Source organism: Poecilia reticulata, chromosome 15 (genome assembly GCF_904066995.2).
Source record: "Poecilia reticulata chromosome 15, P_reticulata-male-v2, whole genome shotgun sequence".
Taxonomy (NCBI): Eukaryota; Metazoa; Chordata; class Actinopteri; order Cyprinodontiformes; family Poeciliidae; genus Poecilia; species Poecilia reticulata.
Window position 1 is genome coordinate 2,179,139 of NC_088844.1, and position 24,252 is coordinate 2,203,390.

At 38.2% G+C, this 24,252-nt stretch overlaps 1 protein-coding gene across 1 annotated transcript in view; it reads left to right on the forward strand.

Annotated features, from left to right (window-relative positions):
* The window catches only part of nrg3a (neuregulin 3a), a 555,594-nt gene that overhangs the window by 297,517 nt on the left and 233,825 nt on the right, over positions 1 to 24,252 (forward strand). Inside the window, exon 2 of the mRNA XM_008429015.3 lies at positions 15,058 to 15,187. Within this exon, the coding sequence (XP_008427237.1) occupies positions 15,058 to 15,187 (130 nt within the window). The remainder of the gene's footprint in view (positions 1 to 15,057; positions 15,188 to 24,252) is intronic.

Consider the following 24,252-nt stretch of genomic DNA (forward strand, 5'->3'; position numbering starts at 1 on the left):
TCTACAGTCATACAAAACAATTAAAATAAAACCTAAACAGAAACAATCTGCCCTATAACAACAATTTTCCACCATAACATAGAAATATACTAAATACATTAATTTAACATCCAAATGAAACAACACACATATGTGTTCAAAACAAGAACATTTTTATTCCAGCAGCTCCTGGGCTTCAGCTTCCTCACACACCTTAACCAACCAAAAAAAACACAAAAAAACTGAATAATCACCTTGGCAAGGAAAACTTGATAGACGTTACAAACGTGGGAATTAAATGCTCAGTGAGGTGCTGCTCTAAACATAAAACAATTAAACAATAATATATATAAAAAACTTATGAGTTTACAACATACTTTTTAGAACATGTTCAACATTTTAACACGCAAACAGAAACATGCTCACCTCTCCTAAGCGCAACTCGGCGCAAACTGAGGAGGGCAGCGGGAACACACAGAATGTGACACAAAAACAGGAAGCAAGAAAATAAAAGCTTCTCCACCAAAATAAAATACAATAAAAAACTAAGGAAAACAAATATTCATAGATGAGGATGGATTTTTACACACTAGGAACCAAAAATAAAAGCAATATAAAACAGAAATAATATATAACAGACATGTCAATTCAAAGAAAATGAGTTTGGAGAAGGCTCATAAAGAACAATAAAATAAATGAATAAAATTAACTCTGCTACACTAGCATAACAAACGATTGACCTGCATTGCAGCAGGCTTTCAGGCCAACCTGGAGCAGAGATACCGTAGGAAAGATGGAAGTATTTCCCGAAGACGGACAACACGATCATAACAACCAGTGGTACCTTCCAGCCCTACAGCTGTAATAAAAACATCATGATCAGAACCTTTAGCATACTGTCACTCTGAGGCGGCTCCACTTTGTGTTTGCTAACTGCACAAAACCCTTTAAATTCAATCGAGAGAGAATCTCCTGTAGAGGTCCTCAAAGCAGTTTAAAAAAACTTCACGTCGCGCTCTTATCTCAGTAGAGTGTTTGGTATCAGTGAGGTCGACTTGATTGATATTTATTAGACAGCTGGCATATGGAAGTGGAGGCGAACGGCGGCGATGAGAGGCGTGTCGTTATCTTTGAGACCGCGCAGCACCGTAATAGTATCCTCACGCCACGGCGACACCGTGGGAACAAGAAATCAAATTTAAAATAAAAAAATTATATATATATATATATATATATATAATCACCATCATGGTTTCTCTGTGAATGCTACCACAGGTAATATATGTGAGTGTGAGGGAGCCGGGAAGGGTCTTTAAAAAATATGAATAAATACTTTTAAACATGTCTTCCTTGTATAAACATGTTTGTTCTGTCTATAAGTACTAATAACATTTTTGAGTCGCCCACCCACATTTTTTTTAAATTAGTTTGAAGCCAGAGACGAATGTTTTGGTTGGATTTAAGAAAAAAAAGAAAAGAAAAGATGTAAATCTGGCCGAGGTACCAATAACTTTTTGCTTTGTCATTGATCTGAATTAGTCATTTTAAAAACAGGACTTTGTGAGCAGATCATACATGCATGTGCATATTATGACAAATGCAAATGGTTCTACTTTGTGTTCTCTTAGTTAAATATGGGAGGAAATATATTAAAAAGACTGGATAATTATTCACCAAATTGTCACACATTAGAGCTCCCAAGTCTGGTGAATTTCAGAGTCCAATATAGATTTAGCATTGTTTTTATGAATTTATGTTGCTGAATTACATCTGTTTAGTCAACGTTTCAAGAGAAAGAGCTTTACGGTCACAGATGTACTTAAATAAATCAGTTTTTTTTTTTTTTTCAGGCATGAATCAAGCATCCCTGTCTTACTGTGTGTACAATGTATTGTTTTGAGTATTTCTAACATAGGTTCTTTTTCCAGCCATAACTTTCCTCCCTTTGGACTTTATCCAGACTGATCAGGTGTTCTCTGTGGTGGTCCATATCATAAATGCTTATCCTTTAAGAAGAACCTGGTTGTAAACACACATATGTGTTTTTCTTATTTTTATCATTATTCCTTTTCGGTTAAGAAAAAAGCAGAGACTCCCTTGTTTTCAAAGAAGGAAATTGCTGGTGACCCTGCTGTTGAAATGGTGGACCTCAGATGGGCAGATGCACATAAAAGAAGATGCCGGGGTATTAAGTGGGAGGGAAAAGATGGGGCTGGACGGGAGAAAGGAGAAAGACCAGCAGAGAAGATATATGTGCTTCTTGACCTTGTATTTATTGGAGGATTGTTTGCTGGAAATGCCTGGGGTGTGTTTGAAAAGTCGTTTTTGATTATCGAGGCTCCAAACTGAGTGAAGTGACCCAGAAGTATCTAACTTGCAGCAGTGATAAAAGCTTGTATAATACAATAAACAGCATAGGAAAAAAAGAAAAAGCCCTTCGGGGTTTCAAATTCTTTCCCTGTTCATAAAGGAGGCGCTGCGCCATCCTTCATGACAACAAATCAAATATAACTGCACAATCGAACGCCGTATATTCAGTCCATGTGGATGATTCGCATCGTAAATCTGCTTTTTTTCCCTGTTTTTAAACCACTTTGTTATAACAAGTCACAAAAGGCAACATGCACTGCAGCATCGCTTGAAGCTCTCTGTCCACAACCTGCATGGACATACAAAGGGAAACGGATTGTTTTCTAGACAAACAGATCTGGCTAACTGGAATACGCCAAATTATTAAGTAGACAAACACAGAGGAGGATAGAGCAAGATCTCTACCTCTCCTTAAAAATGAGATCTGTGAAAGATGACAGACTACTCCTCACCAATCAAAAATATCTGAAACATGGTGGTGCAGGGGCAAAGCACAACCCAGGCCTCAGTCCTCATGCCGGTGGTCACAGGTTCGATTCCCAGCCTGGTGACATTTGCTGCATGTCTTCCCCCTCTCTCATAACCCTCTTTCCTCTCAAACTACTTTCAAATAAAGGCCACTAGAGCCAACAACACCTTTATAAAAATATCTGAATCCTGTTTTACCTTGGGGTTTGTTTTCAGGGTAAAACAGGTTGGCTTTAACGCCACAACAAATAGTTGTCTAATACACTTTTTTTTCTTTTTTTTTATCAGTGTGTGAGCTAGATGAATGATAGATTGTATATCATTCATTTAACCACCACTTGTTCCAAAGAAACGAGATACTACTTGTTCACCAACTTATAGAAATTGAGTGGTGAGACAGTGTCTCTGAATAACTCTGCTGCTGTACTGTAATTCATACATGCTTGTGAGTAAAATAGATGGGTACTGAGACGACTTCTGTTTTACCCAACCATGCCTCGCTGATGGTTGAGTTGTTGGGAGAGAAAGTGAGTCCTGCCTGAGTGCATCAGAGTAACGATACAAGAGCAGAAATGACTGAGTCCACCTGAAAGCTTCAGGATTTTAGTAGAAACATTTTGAAATAACTTGCCCTGCAGTTAGAGACTTTCCTACTTTCTTCATAGAAAAATGTGATTTGTATTGAATCTTGAATTTTGTGTATTGCATGTAACATCAGCTTGCTTTGGAAACTATTGACTGGGTTTTCAACAGTTTTGAGCTCTTTCTCTCCTCTATGCTATTTTACATTTTATAAGTGATAATTTTGCACAGGGAAAATTTCAAAAAGCAGCAATAGCAGAAGTAAATCTTTTAATCTATGATATTTGTTTCAGTTTATCTGTGACATTAATAGACTTTATGGATTTTTAGGCTTCTCTGGCTCAATATGTGCATTTCTGTCCAAACAGAAATGTAAAGGTTTGTTTTCATTTTCCAGCAAAGCTCAGAAAATTCTGTGAAAATATAAAGATGGAGAAAATTCTGATTTAGGAACTAAAGATGCTATAGATTTAAATGTTTGTCCACATTTTCTAGCATGTTCCAGAACACCATGCTGTTTGCTTAGTAATGTTCCACCAATAATCACTCGTTCATTTTATGGCTCATCTTGTCCAACAAAAAGCAGAACACCGTAGGCCCACCTTAGGCATATCAGACATGAAGAGTCTGGTGCTGAGGGAGCGCTCAGAGGGAAAGGGTTTTATGCTTCCTTCAGAATTAATCAAGGCCAAAGTTTTTTCAGGGTGACAGAAATATTTACTGAACCATTTCCAAACTAGAATTTCTTTGCTCCATGACTGCAGTGCTTTTTTTTTTTTTTTTCTCGCAGGCATCTGGTGTGTAGCCCATCATTTATTGCAATGTAAAACTTAGAAGTAACTTCTCTGAGAAGAATTTGACTTTTGGAAGTTTCTTTAGACGTCTTTTGGATTGTAAATGGACCCGTTGTTCCATGTCGGATGGTTTGCGTTGTGAGCTGTGAATAAAGCACCAGATCGAGCATTTAATTATTTAGTCACCTTTTATCTGCAGTAAATCTTGAACATTTAATGATTTTTAAAGTTTTAAAGGCCATATAGACTATATATTGCCAATGAAGCTGAACTCTAAATACCTTTCCACAGCTGGATTTCTTTTGTTTAAACAATGAAAGAAGCTACAATTCATGTATATTAAAATTATAACTTGCCAATTCAGAAGTTTTAAAATGACTTTGTACATTTTCAAGTTCAATACACTGATTAAAAACTAATTGGCACAGAAGAAAGCGTCCTGTTTAAATGTTAGAGCAGAGGTATGTAGATGGTTTATTTACAATGAATTTATGCCCATAAACTGTAGCCTGAATCCCAACCTGGGGCATGTCTTCATGGAGTTTTCATGGTTACATGGGTTCATTCTGGACACTCTGGCTTCCTCCCATAGTCCAACGGATGTGGATGGATGGGTGGATAGACGAATGATGGGTAACATGTAAGACCATCTGCTTCACAGACAGTGGTCTACTTTATCCCGTCCTGATAGAGTTCATGTAGAATGGCACAGATCCCTCTAGGTCAGGGGTGTCAAACTCAATTTCACCGAGGGCCACTTCAGCATATTGGCCTCCCTCAACGGGCCACATTGACGGTACAAATCAGGAGTGCCCAGGTCCAGTCCTCCAGACTGCAACTTTTACATGCATCCCTGTTAAAACACCCCAGACAAAAGGTTGACTTCCCTCATCAGCAGCAACTCAGTTCTGTAGAGGCTTATAATGAGTCAATGATCCAGGTGTGTTAGAAGGAACGCATCTAAAGTTGCAGATAGTAGCTCTGGAAAACTAGACTTTGGCAGCCCTAGCATAAATGTATGAAAATACAATGTTAAAAATAGATTAAACACCTCATATTGTTAAATAATGCTTTGGAGCTTCTGGTTAGGAAGCGCATTCAAAACCTTTGGTTGAAATGGCGCGTTAAATTCAAGTCTCCATTACAGACCAGAGAAAACTAAAGAGAATGCAACGTTGTGTTCATCCGTTTGAGGAGCCGGTAATTTATCTTGAGGAAATAAATGACGACGCAGAAGTTAATTAGACGTAACATGCGCAGTCCGCTGCTCAACCACTGCGGACGCGGCTGCGAAGAATTAAAAACCACTGGAAGTAACTCATCCAGAAGATTTAACAAATGGAGCCTCGGTGCACGTTACCCAGGAGAGCGGCGTTCTGGAGGAGCTGCAGACGTAACATCTGTTCGTTTCGGAGAAGCGAAAACACGCAAAACAACAACAAAAAATCCTGGTAAAAGCGCAAACCGGACCGCGCACAGTGCAAAACACTCAGAGTTCAGTTGATCTGTTTGGACCAGACAGATCCAACTGACTGATGAATTAGCGCAGATTTTTCTGCAGAGGAGGAAATGCGTTCAGACCCCAGCGGGTGAAGTGATGCTAAGTGAAGTCGCTTAATTTATTTTATTAAAAGTTATTGAGGCCTCAGTCAGAAGTTTTTGTCACTACGGAGAAAAATGTAGATACATTTACCTGCTTAATTTGTGATGGGATCTGGATTCACGGTGAATATCAACTAAACCGCATAAAATGCGACTTAATAGCCGATGTTAATATGGTTGTAATTTCACGGATAAAAATAGTACATGAACGATTTTTTTTTTTATGTTGTCGGTCAAGATGACGGATAACAAAAAAAGTTCTAGCTGCCGCCCTGACACCAACTCACACACATCTTCTTTCACAGTCTTGTAAATCAATGTTTCTTTTCTTGGACATTTTGATGTTAGCTTGTCGATGTCTCAGTTTTATTCACTGGGAAAATCAATAAGCAGCTTGAGGTGACTCTACTGCTCTCTAGTGGCGAGAAGCCGTAATGTTGGCTGGTAACAATCGGAATGCATTATGGGAGATGTAGTTTGTAGTCAATTCATGCTGAAAACCTATTTTAAGTCAATCATGGTCCTATAAAACGCTGGGGGGCCACATAAAATGACATGGCGGGCCACATGTGGCCCGCGGGCCTTGAGTTTGACACGTACTCTAGGTGAAGACGCCACCCTATGCTGGATAGAAATGCCACAAGTTAAAGGTGGAATAACAACTTATTCTGTTCTCTTTCATCTTGAGTTTACAGGTTTAACTGGATGTAGCACATCACCACTGCTCACTACCAGGTAGTACGATTACGATGTTGGTATAAAGACTTATTCTTTACCAAATAAATCATCATGGCTCCTATTGATTCACATCCTACATCTGTGGGTCTTGACTGAATTTCACCCAGTCACTCAGGAAGGAGACTTTTTAGAAACCTTCACTTTGAGTTAGCATGTCTGCTGGCTTGGCAGGCCATCCGTCTGCTGCTCTGGAAGACTGTCATCCGTGAAGGACGCTCTTACAGCCATCCACTCCCCAACACATCTGTGAGTTGGTGCGCATGAAAATAATGAGAGGTAGTGGAAACAAGATGAAAGTACATAATAAGCAGATATAAAGTAATGGAGGGGAGAGGATGTGGAAATGCCATCCAGATGCCTCAAATAAAGAAACGCAACAAATTATATGGATGGTTGCCATGTTCTGGGATAGAATAGTGGTGTTAGCCAATAACATGAGTTGATAAGTGCTTAAGCACATATTTCTGAACTGACCTAGTTAGGGTAATTAATTCAGAAAAAACTGCTACAGCAGCAAAAGCAACAAAAAAGAAGCTTAGTTTCCTTTTCTAATTTGTCTAGGTTACAAAATCCCTACCTGCTCAGGAGGCAACTGTACTAAGCATATTTAAACAATAATTTATTAAAACTCTGTGAGAGGACTCCTGAGGAACATAGTTTAGGAGAGTTTTTTATTTTTTTTATACAGAGTGTGCTATGGCTCAGCATAATGAAGTGACATTAAAAAACCTCTCCCACAAGTCTCGTATTGTTTGTATGGTGCAGTTATTTAACATAGCATTAATCTTCACTCAAAGGACTCAGGCTAACTTGTGGGAAAGAAACCGGGTGCAGAAGATGTGGAAGTTTCTCCTCTACAGGTTTTTCTAAACAAGATATCTGAACTGCAAATAAAATCCTGAGGAGAAATAACACAGCCGTATCCTAGAGACGGCAGCGTCTCCTGGAGAAACTCCTGCTTCAACGGAAGAAAATAAACCAAATGACAGACTTCTACGTCAGCTGCTGTTCATTCATACAGGCGTTTTCAGTTAAAGGCATCTGGACTTGATAGAAGGTTGACGTCAAATTTAGATTTACTTAAAGTGATTTGAAATAGTGAATCAGTTTGTGGTGCATCTTTATAAACAAATTGTTTAACTTCCAGAGCTAGGAGGTTCTGGGTTCGATTCCCAGCCCCGGCCTTTCTGCACGGAGTTTGCATGTTCTCCCTGTGCATGTGTGGGTTTTCTCCGGGTTCTCCGGTTTCCTCCCACAGTCCAAAAACATGACTGTCAGGTTAATTGGCCTCTCTAAATTGCCCCTAGGTGTGTGTGTGTCTCTGTGTTGCCCTGCGAAAGACTGGCAACCTGTCCAGGGTGGCCCTGGCACGCCAGCTGGAGATGGGCACCAGCAACCCTCCCGACCCCACTGATGGACAAGGGTGAAAGAAAATGGATGGATGGATGAATTGAAAACAGGTTTCTCAATTGAATGAGTTTTGCTTCTCTTAATAGGAAACTTATTGTTTTAAACGAGTTTTGTATTTCGTTATAACGAGAACCTTTCTCTTAGCAAGTTCTGCATCTCATTGTAACAAAATGTTCCTCGTTTCAGTGAGTTCTTTATCTGGTTATAATGGATAAACATTCTCTTTTCACAAGTTTTGTATCTTGTTAAAATGAGAAACTTTCTGGTTTTAACAAGCGAGTTTAACATCTTGTTATAACGGGAAACTTTTGGATTACAACCAGATTGCTCCTGGTTGTTTTTCCCACCTCTGGCAATTAAACGCTTCCTAATTTTCTACAGCCTATGGAGTGAATGTCCGGCGATTAGTGGCACATTTGATTTTCTTTACTTTGTCTCCATTTAACCTGGAATGGAGGCTAAAGAATTTTGTGACCTACACCTTTTGGCAAACAGACAAGAGCTGCATTTAACAAAATCTTGTCGGTCTTTGTCCTGGCACTTCCTTAGCCTTGCTGTGTTTCTTCTGCTGTCGTTAACATTGCTGACATCGTCTCTGTCTTGTGTTGCATGTCTGATTGGATTTCCAGAAACTCTATAGATGCAGACTTGTTCAGGAAAACAGAAAAAAAAATATTTTAACATTTTCCAAAGAAGTGTAATCTGCCAATAATACTGCAAGACATATCTGGTTGGAGCCACAAGCAGCTCTCCGGGAATCCCCTAAACTCATTTATTCCACATTGATACATTTATTTTTATTTATTTGTTTATATTTTTGCTTCTCTCAATAAATTGCAAACTCCCGCATAAACATCTACAGCTATTTTCTCTAAAACCATTATGAAATGCCATGATGCCGAGATTAAAACGAGCTAAATCACTTCTGCATTTTCTCACTTGGTGGAAAGAGAAGAGTCTGAAGAGGAGAGCCGTCCAGAGGCCTCGTGGTTTATTGATTCTCCGTCCCAAACTCAGTGGAGAAAATTGGACTGTTTTCTCCTGCAGTGATTGACACCTGCCTTCTGCCGGCACTGTTGTCAAACTTGCAGTGACATTTCCAACCCACTAAAATTATCTTTTTTTTTTCCTTTTCTTTTCAGTTGACTGCCGCGTTCCTTAAAATGACACAAGTCTCTTAGTGCGTACATCTGAGATGACAAGTGACAAGTGTTAAGCTAAACAACCTACAACTCTGTCAGAAAACAGGAGGGGAGAGCGAGAAGATGACAAATGGTTCTTGTGTCAGCTTTCACAACGACTGCAAAAAAGGCACAAGCCAGCTGAAGCATGAACAAAACCTTTGATTTAATATATTCTGTTGGTGCTGCAGACTGAGGACAGATGCTGTAAAAGGTTTGTTTAAAGTTTTTCTCTTTTTGATGAGTCATTGGCTTCCAGAAATGGCGCACGCAGCAGGACTAAACAATGTGTTCGAAGCGTTGCATGTTATTATCTCGGTCACAACAACAGATTTTACTGGACAATAAATTGTCCCAGAAGTTATTGCAATAAACAATACTGTTGTTTTGACAGCATTTTCAAATGATAGAATGGGAATAATGTTATAATGATGCAAGAAAACATTTGCAAAGATCAATAAACCTTCAATTCTACATTTGACACTGGAACATTTTAAATAAGTAAAGTAAAACAGCAGAAACGACAAATCAAATGAATTATGAAGTCTCTGTTAAAAGACCAAAGCACCAGACTGAAGACTTTTATCATCCAAGAGAGACAAGAGAAAAACAATTAATCTTGCTTGTTTGAATTTATTGTGTGATTAATTGATTTATTAGGCCTACATGTTGTCTTGGTAACTTTGTGACCTGCTGCTTACAGCTGAACTGTGATCTGGGTTAAGGGTCAAGTGGGGATTTTATAAATGAGCAAACATGTTGCAGATGAGGAAGAAATTATCATTTAAAATTGAAATTATCATTTAAAACATACTCCATGTTTCTCTCAATAGGCTTCTTTTAAATATCTGGCTGGAAAAATTATATTCTATTTTGTAATATTGAGCATAAACTTTGTCATTAAAAAAAAGAAGAATCTGAATCTATTGAGTGTTCTTTGTACTAAAAGAAGTAAAAGAATTCACACTATGAACAAAACATTAGGTATTAGCTAAAAAATTTACTTCTGGTATTTTATGAACAGTGGATTTGGTAAAAAAAAAAAAAAGAAAGAAAGAAAACCTTGATGATCTTTTTGCAGGTGGCTAGAAGACCTGCAGCAACTCTGAACCTAAAGAACCCAGACTTGATGTCGCATTCATGACGTCACACTGCAACATGTTTATGAAGGTTTAAGAAAATGATAAAAACAAGTTGCAAAAACCTTGTACTGAAATACAAGGTTTTTGCTAATTCAGCAAAATGCTGAATAAGCAACTAAAATACCTAAAGAGCTAAAACTGGGAGTAGGAAGATCAAATTATGACTTGGTGAGAACTCAGTGCTGATGAACAATTTCACAGCTGACATCTTCCATTTAAAAATTTAATATAGATTCAATAAACATCATTATTGAAAATGAACACTGCTGCTGTGAGGTTTGAGTGAATTAATGTATCCATTACAGAAATATAAACAGGCCTGTTCAGTTTCTTTGTCTCAACTGATAGTTTGCTCCTCGACAAATCTAAGTCTGCCTGAAGTCTGAATAATTGTAATCAATGTTTTCATTTTTGACAATATGTTCCTTCTGACTTGCGTAGTATGGATGTCTTGAAGCGTCGGGGTCAGAACTCTTGGTTTAATCTGTTAGAGAATTTGTGGAGGAAGCTAAAGATTAATGTTTTCAAAAAAGATGGTGACAAAGTGACTAGTGACTGAAAACATGCAAAAGGCGATTAAGTGATTATAAAATGTATTTGATGGGTGTAATAAAAATATTTCTGATCATTTTAAATATAAAGCTACCAAGGTTACACATAATTTTAGCCATAGCTTTCCCTGTCTGTCAATCTTCCTTCAAGGATAACTCCTCTTGCCACTGCTATCAAGGCTCTGATATATTACTTTTCTGACATAAAAAATACACTTTTGCAATACTCAACTCTAACAAGCTGTCCAAGTTATGTATGTATGTATCAGGGTTATATATTCAAATTCCTACAGTTCACAAAATCTGTGTGCGCCTTGCAAAAACAACACAGGCTTTGGAAACCAAAAGCTTCTTTATGAAATACATTGGTGGCCATCCTTAAATATCATTATTTTTACATGATGAATAAAAACAGGATAGAACCAGTGTCCTCATCAGTGCAGCATACAAAAACACAACTTCATATTACAATCAAAGCATTCACACCAACCCTGTTTAGTCTCTCTAATCCAACTCCAGTCCGGGAGCCTAAAAGTCCAGTTCACTTGAGGAGGTGTGGATGAATAATGAACTCTGATGTGAACTCTGGTCCACCTACAAACCTAGGACTGGGTTTGGCTGAATTTTGGTCACCAACAGAAATAATTCTGTCACATTTCTGTTTTTTTTTTCTTTTGTTTTTTGTTAGATTAAAACACTTGGTTATGAAGAAGTAAACACCTAACCTTTTAATGGGAGATTATATGCCTCCTGCTATGAAGTTCCATGTGGTAGGTAGTGTGTCTCACAGCAGCCTTCTCAATGTTGTAAAAAAAAGAAAGGCTACTTAGAAACTCATTAAAATGTACTTTACTGTCTAAAAGACTATAGTAAAGTCAAATTATGCATCAGCTAGAAGAATAACCAAGCTGAACTGAAGATCTTGTATGTCCTCAAGCTAAGCTTACTGTGTCAGGTAAAAACCTGATGTTCACTCACTAATTAGACAGCGTTCAGTTGTGGAGAGGAGATATAACATCACTGCAAGTGGAGGTGGAAAAGTGAAAATATTTACTTTGTGATAGTGAAAGAGCTCTGTGCAGGAGGCAGTAATGAGGCAGGAACAGCGACAGGCCAGCAGAGTATCTGCTGACTGCTAACATGCACATTTTGGAAACACGTGTGAATTAGTCTGAAAACTTGTTCACTAGTGACAGTATCCAAACGGCGCGTAGTGAGATAAACCAACAACATTGTTTAGACAGAAAAAAAAACTGCAATGGATTAAACCCTGCTGCGCAGTGTAGCAGTGGGTAGCACTGCTGCTTTACACCAAACAGGTCTTTGGTATGAATCCTGGTTCCCAGTTTACTACTAAGCACATTTTTCATCTCTCAACATGAATAACAAAGGTTATTAAATAATAGTCTATTCAGATATTGTGGGATGTTTAAAATGCAGGAATTTCTTTAGCAACTTACTTTGGGGAAAGGGAGCATTAAACATTAATTAGTCTTTGTACAACAATTTCATATTCATATGCCCGTTCCACCATGCAACATGGTGGAACTCCATAACTATGTTGATTATTGACAGCAAATCCATCCATCTATACTAGCTTAGGGAATGCATGTTAGCATCCATCTGGAAATGAAGGAAATTGACATAATTGTAGGCTATCTGTAGCTTGGCTATGAAATCTCAACTGTTGTGAACAGGATCCATGTGCCTCATAGAGTACAGTACACCAGAGTATGCAGGAGAACTACATGCTGAGAGATCTCATTTATTTCTGTTTTTAAGACCAAGAAATGCTTGTTAAAACACAGATACATAAAATCATTCAAACATATTTGAAGGATTTTGTGATGCTAACCTCTTCTTACAACAAGCAGTAAACTAGACTGAAATTCTGATCCTGCTAAGCATGAAAATGAAGGAAAACCCACAATGACTAAGCGTATCTGTAATGAGATGATATTGAAAAATAGCGAATAAAGATAGCGACTCAGCCGATCACATGGCAGCGACTCGGTGTGATTGGTGAAGATGACATGCAGATGTTCAAAATGAGCATCTAAATGTAGAAAAAGGGATTAAAGTGGAAGAGTTAAGAACCTCGCCGGCGGTGTGAGGGACACTCGTTTGGATATTGTGAGGATAATGGACAAGCTGGTTGTTCAGATAACAGCTAATTACAGACCAGATATGCACAATAACATCTCTGAAAGCTCAACATGTTTAGGTTTGAGGCAACAGATGACCACACCAGGGAGGTGTGGTTCCCTGGTGTCAGCCAACAACTGGAAACTGAGGCTAGAATCAACAGTATTGCTCAATAGCAGAAGACAAAAGAATCACGTGGAACAGAAAGAATTCTGGTGATCTTTGTTGATATTAAAGGGGCAGCTAAAATTTTTTACTTTTTTTAGCTTTACATGTTATGTCATTCATACATACAGTACCTGGAGCTTTGCCTTGATTCTTTCATGCATGTTTGAGAAATCCTTTAATCTCCATGGCAACCAGTCAGCTGTGCAAAATGGCTGGGTGGACCTAACCCCGCCTTCAAGGTGCAGCTCCTCCCCAGACCTGCAGTTTCCAAGCTTCCGAGCTTCAGCCTCACAGAGCAGCCCTCCCTCCCACACCCAGCTCCTTCAGACTAGCCAGCAGCAATTAGCAAACACCTGGTGGAATCGCTGAGCTTGTTACAGGAGATACATGTCAGAGCAGCGCTGATAAAAACAATAAAGGGTTAATAGAGGAGCCATGATGTGATGAATTTCAGAAACAGCAGGAGTTTTTAAAGAGACGGAAGCCTAATTTCAAGGCTGTAATTCACAAAGTAAAATTTGTTTTAATTCATACTTGATAGCATTGTTATAACAACTGAAGGTGACATAGATACTTGATTGTTCTATGAAATGACACTTAATGCCGCTCCTTTAAGACGTGCTTGAAAGATCTAAAGAAATCTGTAAGGGTGAAAACTTTTTTTCACACTGAAGTGTGATTAACAGTAACTTTATGCTTTATTACTTTGATTAAAACAATGTTCTCTTTATCTGCAACTTGTTGATGCTTCCAGCTAATGAAAGCATTTGCTACCCTCTTAGCCGGTCTGTCTGCCCGGCCTAACCTTCACCCCAGATCCAGTTCATCACCAGCTAATTACAGAACCGTAGTGGAACACTCCCAGTAAGCACCAGCCACTAGTGGACCATAAGCATTCCTCACGGTGCTTATTAAGGGATTTGAATCCCATCCTGAAATAACTCGGCTCATTCCCTCTACGTCTCCCCCGCCACCGAACACTTGCTTATAACTATTCGTTTCTTGATTGCAAAAGCTGCAGCTCGTTCTGATGTATCTTCCACACACCATTAAAGACTGACCTCAGACTGTAATCACTACACTGGAGGAAGTAACTGCATCCTGATTTTAATCACTGAAGCTTAACGTTCTGGATCATAACTGCCCATCAAGCTACTTTGAAAAAGAAAGGCAGAAAAAAGAGAAAAATACGCTGGGATTCAGCTAATGAGGGCCCTTAGTTGACTCATTTTTCATTTGCAAGCACAAAGGAAACACTCAGCAGTCTGGTCTAGGATTAATGACAACATCATCTGGGGTGTAAATCAGATTTCTCCTCACTTTATTATGTCTTGGCCAACTGAATCTCAGGATTTGAAACGCTGCTGATAGATGGCTGCCTGGACTTTTTTTCTTGATTTTTATTTTATTTTTTTGTAAACCCAGTTATCCTCAAATAGCACTAAAATGCCAGTGGTGTTGAACAAACAGAATTTCTGGGTGTTTTTGTTGATTCCTTCTCAAGCAACTGGTTCTTTGTTTATTCATTTAAATGATAAAACCATCCTTTAACGTGTGGCGATGCTTTCAGAAGTCGGGGCAATCCGAGCTCGCTCGTGCGTATCGTGATAAATCACAGCAAAAAGTCGAGTCAAAAACGCTACTGTGACCACTGAGTATTAATCACAGAAGGACAGACTATTAATCGTCCTCCATCCATCTTTTGATGGCATTGTTAGAGGGTCTAAACAAACAATGGCCCATTACTAGCTCTTATCAGAAGTGTTTGGTGTGTTGTGTGACTTACTCTTATGTAGTCTCAAGTGGCATGTAGCTAGAAAACAGATTTGCTTTCATTTTTGCGGTGGATTATGATCCTTCACCATCCATCACTCGCTGTTTCAGGCCTGATTGTAATTGATGCCATGGACTCTGTGTGTCGTTGCAGCATCCCCAACCGTGCCTCCGCTTCACTCGGAGCATTTCAAACCCTGCCATGAGAAGGACTTGGCCTACTGCCTCAATGGTGGAGAATGCTTTGTCATCGAGACACTCAGTGGCCCCCACAAGCACTGCAAGTAAGTGACCGCCTAATTTAAAGCCTCTGTTCTTTTAAGGTTCACATACTGATTACTCTACACTTCTGTTTGTCTTTGCCACAATTTTGGGGAGGCGGATGGTAATTTAGAGAGCTATCGCCTTTTCATTAGTTTCCCTGAAAGTTGCTTCCTTGTGGAGTTTCAGTGAATCTTACTCTTACTTCTGTTAAGGTCAGCGTTGTATCTACACACAAAAGCTTTAGCAAAATACCACAATCTAAGAATCATGGAATTTACCCTAAAATTACAACAAATATTCATAGCATAATCATTTTTTTTTTTTACTTAAAAGCAATTATATTCTTACTCTTACAGAAAAATCTAAATTGTCAGCGAGATTCTTTTTTCTACAGTCACCTTAAAAAAATATAGATTTCCCATGTTCTAAACATGTCGTGACACGTCAGCTTCAACTTCAGCACTTAATTTTTGCCCCAGGAAATAATGAAGACTTACTGAATTTATCTTTCTAAGGGGAAAGGGCTAGCCTACTGTAAAATTAATAATAATCATTATAAAGTTTAATTAGGCAGATAAAAAACAACCTTGTTGAGATCTACAATCTCTTTTCAAGAGGGACCTGGCAAGATGGCAGCACTGTTTACAAGAATCAGCATTTATATTTAACTAGATACATTTGTTTAGTTTATCAAACACTTTTGTGAATTTGGACCAGAAATGGTGAAAAACCTAGCATACCGTGGAAGCATTAACTGGCCCACGTCTACTTGGGTAGCTTTGGGAAAAATATTGCTTGGGTTATCCACTTTTATTATGAAAAGATTAATGAACACAGGTGGGATATTTTCATCAGTTTTTACAATGCATAACAAGTATTGTTTGTCAGACCTTCATAATTTTTGACTACATTATCATTCCTGAGCTTAGCAAAGTGCCTCTGAATTTTATATCTCAACAAAAAAAAGACTTTAATTAGGAAGTTTGTGTAAACATGTCAAAATAAGTGTCTTTTTGTTGAGTAGTCGATTTTATTCATTAGTTAACTCTTAGCATCTTCACTTCCATGAAACATTTTAGGTTTCTAGCTGGAAACCTAGTAAACTAATGAATTAGTTATCAAACTACTGAGTGATACCAGCAGTATTTAAATAACAATGTGTTTTACTAGTGCTTTACAAGTGCCTTACTATTTATTAGGTACGTACTGTGATTGACAAGTTTCAGGTCTCAGTTTTTAAAAAGAAAGGTTCCATATTTTCTTTAGCATTGCAACAAACCACCATGTTATTTAACTTTAGCAGTTAGCTTAATGTTTGTCCTAACAGACTTACTATTAAAACACATAAACAAGATGAAGTCCCAGTTTTCACATCCTTTGTTTTCTGTAATAAAACCTCACCAGAGTGCAGTTAGCTAAATAAGCTAATGACAAAAGCAATTTAAGAAATCAACTTGATCCAAAAGTAACACTGAACAAATAACTGATTGATGACAACAACCTACTACAGGCTGCTGTGTGAATAACCACAGACCTCGATGGAAATGATTGTCTTATGCTTTATTAAATAAAATAATCAAGAATCATATTTTTGAAATTGTAACTGTAGACCTCTTACCTGTCAAAATGTTGAAATTTCCCTTTTACACTTTTTAAAAATTATTTTGCTGCTTCCATGCAACATTGTGACCAGATAAATGTAATGCAAGTATTGTTTCTAAATGTTCTTTGTTGATTTGCCCGTGCGCACGATTTGACAAATTATTGTGAACACTTTTTTCTTGGAGTGCTTTCTGGATTGTCCATTGAAGCAAAAAGCACATATTTATAACAATTAAGTCAAACAGTGTTTGCAGCAATAGAGCTACTCTTCTGCCATTAATGACAGTCCTCCAACAAAGAGGCAGTCAATAGTCATCATCAGTCAAACTTTCTGAGGATATGGAGCTTCTATAGAACTTCAAGTTGACTATTTCTAGTACTGGTCTGGGATTTTGCTGTTATTTTCTACATCATCTTCCATCTGTGTGTGTTTATTTATTCATAGCTGTTACCATTGTGCTCCATGTGTGTATTTAAGCGTGTGTGTGTGGGTGCTTCGCTGCCCCAGATTTGAGAGGAGAGCTCATGGGCACTCAGCCCGTTCAAATGTGGGACCTTTTACTAATTAAGTCCCAGAACATCATCTTCCCAAAATCTAACCTCAGGACTTCCAGGCGACCTGTTTTTTAAGACAAGTTTTTCCCTCCTCATGGTTGCAGCTTAACATCTGGGGCTGTTCTAAAGAAGTTTAGTGCTGTATGCATGTAGAACTAAAACATAGCTGAATACTGAACATTATGAAGGTGCACCAATAAGATGATGTATGACTATAAGAAGTATAGCATATCCATTCACATACATTTGAAATGGGATGTTTGCATTTGCTGTGTAAAAACACAGAACCTTTTTTTGTTGCTGTGTTTGTTTTTCTTGTTGTTGTTTTTTTTTAGGCCAGGTGGAGTCCCAAAAATATTTTAGTTTTGATAAATGATGATTCCATGGCACTTTTGTCTTCTTTCATATTCGTTCACACAACATTGGTGATAACCATAACTGTGGGTATATTTTAAGTCTACATTTCAAACACACTTTTGGAGTGACATTACTGAAAAGTCTGAAGTAAATCTCGTAAAAAAACACAGAAAAGAGTTATGTACCTAAACAAGTCAGGTCCAGTAATTGTTCTGTGTTTCAAGAATGCATGTGTTTTGGTCCAAAATGTTTTGGTTAAAGTCTCATTTGCAGTAAACCTAGTCCTGTACCTACATGGGCTGAAAGGCCGCTCTGTGAATAAGAAGCAATAATTCAGAAAGTAAATGCACCTAAGGACAAATATTTGAATCTGTGGGAATATACTGTACATATCCTCTGGTAGGAAAAACAACTATTGAACTTTGTTACCTGTTGAGTCTGAGGGTGTTTTCATGCACCAAAATTACAAAGTTTATTACATTTTCAATTGGTGTGGTTCACTTTCACACTGCACTGTGTCAAACAAACCAAGTCTTATGCAAAACCTATTCCCTCGCCTGTGGTGGCGCTGCACCAAGAACCAGGGCAGGAAATGATACAAAAACCTCTGAAGAACTTCCTTCCTTCTTCATGAAATGTAACTAGAAATGGAGTGGTGTCAGAGTTTAGGGGTTGTAGGATTCCTCTTTTGTCTTTGACAAAAGACAACAAGTCATTTCTTGACATGCGCTAAATACGGGTAGCACATGTTTAAATACAGATGTTATTTACCCAGAATACCCTGTTCTGCGGTCTGCTTTTGGAGCAGCCTCCAGACTGTTTCAGGTTCACGTATGAATTCAAACCGCGCCAGTTCTCTTGAACCAACTATTTCGTGACCCAAGTCATACAATTATGGAGACAATTATTAGTATTTATTCTGGGTTTTATCAAATATAAAAAAAAATTGGTAATCTTAACCAACCTAAAACAGAAAAAGGCTTAATGTCATACAGTGAGTCTTTTTATATTGTGAATATAAACATCTAGTTTCAACTGAAATCACAATAAAACTGATTATTATTAAAGAAAATGATGTATGCTTTGTTGGATGGATTGTATAACGAGGTTCAGTCGTTTGTTGCAGACCAGTAAGCACGGTTTCCCCCAGAACACTTGCTAAGCCCGGTGGTCAGGGTGCTGAGGCGGTCCACCGGCGGTCCACCGGCGGTCCACCGTGTTTTTGTATTAAAAGATGTTAAGGTGACAGGAAATTTTAAAATATCACCTGGTAATTATACGTTACGGGAAAACATCACCAGTGAAACACTACTTAAACCCATAACTAGTTTTAAAAACAAAAATCTAAATATACAATTAAAATGAATATCAATTATTTGCACTTTTGTTTAATCCAAATTAAGTCAGCAGCTCCATAAGGCCCCCCAGGGCTTCAGGGGCCCCATAAATGCTAATATTTTAACACAGACTACAGATAAATGAATGTAACACTTGATTATTGAGATGATCAATGCTGCTAAATTTAATTCAATTTCAGCATACATAAATTAAATATTTTAAATTGTTGAACATTTAAATGTAAGATTTCAAGGAGCTGGCAAGTTTACTTTGAATATTGTTCTTTGAACTTTTAGATAGTTAGATTGTTTTGTTACCATAGCTACAATCTGATGCTGTGAGTCTAATCTTTAAGTTTGAGCTCTGATTGTTCACAAATACAATTTAGTAAACTGCAATTATAACTGCTTTTTAGGTTGGCTAATTAAACTACTCTCCCTCTCTCAGATTAAATCCAACACATTTGTTAGAGATGCTGATGTTTTAGCAACAAAAGGGGCCCCTAAATCAAATTCTGCTCCAGGCCTCATACACCCTTGGACCGGCCCTGCACAATGAGGTAATCTGCTGCACTACACAGAGATGCGCAACAAACAGGAGATTTAATTCAATGCTGCTAATGTGGTTTTAGTAGCTCTTTCATTTCGTGTCTGTTGAGTTTTTAATAAGCGTCACAGAAACTATTCTGGTTGGTCGAGTTTATGGGACGAGTTTCTCAGATCTCTGCGCTGCCGCGCACATTAACTCTGTCTGACTAAGGGACAAAGCATTTGATATAGTTTGATGCATTGTGTAACTGGAAAAATAATACTAAAAATAATAATATAATATAAAATCAACATGATGCGTTACAGACAGGGTAGCGTGAAAGCTCCTCACCAGGCTAAACCTGCATGATCAGGTTAGTGCTAGTTCGTTAACTAATACACCGGCCAACCTGTAACACATATAAACTTTATCAGTGCAGGCAGAGCCGGGCTGGGCAGCGTGTTGAGACGGAAAAGCCGCACAAAATTCTTTGTTCACAAATATAAATCATTCTCACCGCTTGCACAACGCACCTCTGAAAAGGCGACTACAAGTTATTCCTGCAGTTCACGTAGAGCTGCGCAACCAGAGCTAACCAGAGTGGGGTTTAAAGTCCTACCTTGATCAAAAACTCTGGAAAGAATCATAATTCCTCACATGGGTTGATGTAAGTATCCATATAGGTCAGCCTGTGTCCAGTTTGAGTGAAAGGAGGCACGCGGGATCTCCGCTGAGGTAAACTTAATCCAGCTACTGCAGCGCACGAGGCAACGTGCAGAGGCGCCAGTGGTGTGATTGGTCCGGCTTTAAATGCATTAACTATAAACCAATCTTCTATAAACATATATTTTAGGAATAAATCTGCTCCGCCAGTGAAACGCTCAGAGCAACAGTGACGCTTGCAATCTGACTTAAAAAACCCCCGAAAAAACCCCACCTTTTTTTCAATTATTATTTTCCTTATTAACATAAAAAGAAAGGCTTTGCCTGGTGGTGGCAGTAGTAAAGGATGGCGGGCCGCCAGGCCTATAATACACTGGGAAAACCCTGAGTAAGTATTCAGAAATGAGTCCCAGCTTTATTTTTAAATTGCAAGTTGGGCAACTTTAGGGTCTTAGACATCATACGGTCATAAATCATTGCTGGCACATGTTCTACGCTTGTGGGCATACAGTAACCAAATGATAAATTTGTGATTTACGGCTTTTGCAAATAGATAGATGCAAATAATAGTTTTAAACCCAGTCCTGGACCTCTATAGGCAGCTGAAGTAAACGTATTCTGCTACATTGCAGGTTAAAGTGCAAAGCCAACAATTTCATATTAGCCTGTTGTATTGAGGGGAAGCAAATACTTGAATCATCAAGTTGTTTGGAGGGAAATGGAAAAAGACAGAAATGAGAAATACTGAAGCTGTACCGAACAACATAACTAGAAGTTCAGTGTGTGGACAGACGGAGATCGGAGAGGATCTCTCCTTCTCACATCTGTTGCCATGACAGCGTAATCTGAGGACAACTCTTGCTGTTAAAGCAGAGGTTTGAGACGTACACGGCCATGGCCTTGATCACACAGTCTGTGAATGTTAATGTGTGCCGAGTTGGAAAGGAGAGAAAAATACGGCAGGACTGATTGCAGCTGAATTCCGTGTCAATGAGCATTCTCAGAAAGTGAGGTAGGAGAAATGTGGGATTTGCCTTTGGGGAATCTGGATAGGAGCTTGTGCCATACGATAATAAAAATAGATTTTATGCTGTGTACTTTGCTTAGGTCATAAGTATAATGTAATAGCGATCCACAGAATCTGAAAGTCGTTACATACAACAAAACTCCATGTCATCATCAGTTAGATCCCATCGTTGTCTCACTGACTGCAAGTTTCATTGCACAACTACTAAGTTAAAATATCAATCTCTGCCTTTAGAATAATGAAGTTCTCATTAAGTCTGTTTATGATGTCCCTTTGACATCACTGATAGATTTTCTTGATTTCTCAAAAGCTTTTGACACAAATCTGGAAAACCCATTGTACCTCACTGGCCTTCTTATAAAGACCGAGATTCAAAGTTGCTGATTACCGCTCCAATTTAAGACTCTCGCTCTTCGCTCTTTATATAAACCACTAGGAATTGATCAAGTTCCATCTCTTTGCAGACTTATTTACAGTTCTTCTTCAATTTTAGTTCAAACCCTTGAAATAAATATCTGAAGTAATTGTTCTTCTAAGGGGTTTATAAGTTAAACTCCTTAGTTTAATTTATAAACCCAACTAAGGAGTTTAATTTATGAACAATTACTTCAGTAGTTGTAAACTAAAGAGTTTATAAATGTATTTCAAAATTCATTTAAGATATAAACTTATGTTTGCCTCTGATTTATCCATTTCAGACCAATCATCAGGACAGCAGCAGTGTTAGAATAAGACTGACAAAAAAAATTCAGGATGTGTTGCAGGAGTTGAAAATATTGCAACACATCATAAAGAATCAAATAAATATGTGTGGTTCTGGAAAATAAAATAAATAACAATACTAATAAAAACTGGGTTTCTCTAAACTGTGTTTGTGCATGGCTTGTCTGACATTTCTGTGTGTGTGTGTGTGTGTGTGTGTGTAGGTGTGTGTGTGTGTGTGTGTGTGTGTGTGTGTGTGTGTGTGTGTGTGTGTGTGTGTGTGTGTGTTTTGTGATGGACCGGCGGCCTGACTAGGGTTCACCCCGTCTGATGACTGCCAGAGATAGCTGACGGATTGATGGATGTGTTGTTTGTATATTTGAAAATTGTTTGTCTTTTTCTTTTTTCACAATTTTAATCAGTTTATGACACATTTAATTGATGATCTAATTTTGAATGTTTGTCAATTTGTGGCACGTTTGGCTCCCCCTAAATTGAAGTTTTCGTTTTAAATGACTACATTATAAAAAAATGAAAACAAGAAAATATATTTGAAGTTATGCTCTGATTGTAATTTTTCTCCATCAACCATTTAATGACAAATTTCACTGCAGGCACAGGATCGATACATAATCTCATTCATTTTGTGTTTTAAACAAATTGAGACAAATCAGGCCGTAAAGCGCCACTCAGCTCGGACGTCTAATGGGGATAAATTGTGCTGGTTTGTGTCCTTATTTGCCAGAGAATTAATTATTTTTTTATTTGAGAGATGAAACTTGATCCTTTGCGCAATGAGTCTTTTCTAAAGTGCGATAAGTTGAACATCAGGCAGCGGTCCCAGCCGGTTGTAAAATGAGCGCAGATCGTCCCCCTGAGCGCCGTTTAGCGCTGACGGTGTGCGACGGCTGCGTTTGTAAAGCCGGCAGAGTGGTTGCAAACGTATTTGAGGAGATGTGTGTGTGTGTGTGTGTGTGTGTGTGTGTGTGTGTGTGTGTGTGTGTGGGGGGGGGTGTGCGTGTGTGTGTGTGTGTGTGTGTGTGTGTGTGTGTGTGTGTGTGTGTCTGCGTGTGTGCGTGTGTGTGTGTGTGTGTGCGTGTGTGTGTGTGTGTGTGTGTGTGTGAGTCATACGGAGAGCTCGTGCTTTTACACAAGTCCTTCACACCGCTTCAAGCAGCACAGTCAGGCATTCAATCATTAGTGCTCAGCTAACCAGGAAATTAGTCAGCGTGCTAAGATAATACTTTTTTTTTTTTTAAAAGATGGCAAGAGGCCAAGAAATTCAGTTAAAAAGTATCTGATGCTAAAATTAATTACATTCCTGCTCGGCACATTTTTTCTAAAGAGAATTATTTTTGTGAGTGCATGATTACTGCCCTATGTAATTATAACTTAAATATCTCCCACACATTATATACCCGTACAATTCAACTCTCCCTTTCTTTGTAATTTCATAAGCAGGATTTTTCTGAACAACAATCCACAACATCTTGATTGTTTTCATCTCCATTTTGACCCAAAGGGCCAAGGAACTGAGCGGTCCAAACAGAATTTAATTTAGAGGCTTGCCAACGTCCATCAGGCACCAAGTCTCAATCAATATTCTATTTTTATCATCCATATTTAACTGCTTATTCATTAAACATCTAACGCAGCCCTGGTTATTGTTAGTGAGGAAGCAATGCTGCCAACAAAATATCCAATTGTGTTTTGCTTTAATTCCTTTTAATCTAACTGAGAGCGATATTTTTTGTAGCATATAGAGAGCGATAGAACTAATGTGGAACTTAAAGGAAGTGTTGTGCATGTTTAGAAAGTGTGAAATTAGTTAGAACTTCTGTTGTGACAGTGACAGCGGTGGGCACATTTTTGCTAATGTGCTAGAAGCGGAGCTAATTTTACGTTGAGCACACTTTGCTTCCCATAATGTAATTTCTCTATAAAATCAAAAGTGCTAAGTTGCTTGGCAGTTTTGTAAACTTTCTGTTAAACACATGTGTTTAACATGTAAATTAATTATGTCAGAATTAAATTAGTGCTTGAGGATTGTAGTGTTTCAAAAGCAGATATAAGTTAAATTGAAGTTAGTGCTTTAGCACTAGTTTGTGCTAAATACCGTGATGATACAGCGTTAGCAGAACTAATGTTTATGATTGTGCTTTAGGGTTAGTGCAGCTAACTTTTTTTGTTAGTAGAGCTTCATACAGGCTGAGCAGGAATTTTACCTTTCATCATATTTTTTGTAGCATTTGGGTACTTCCTGTTGGTTCAAAGAGACTGTCTCATTCATATACGTTTAGGCTCCACTTTTGC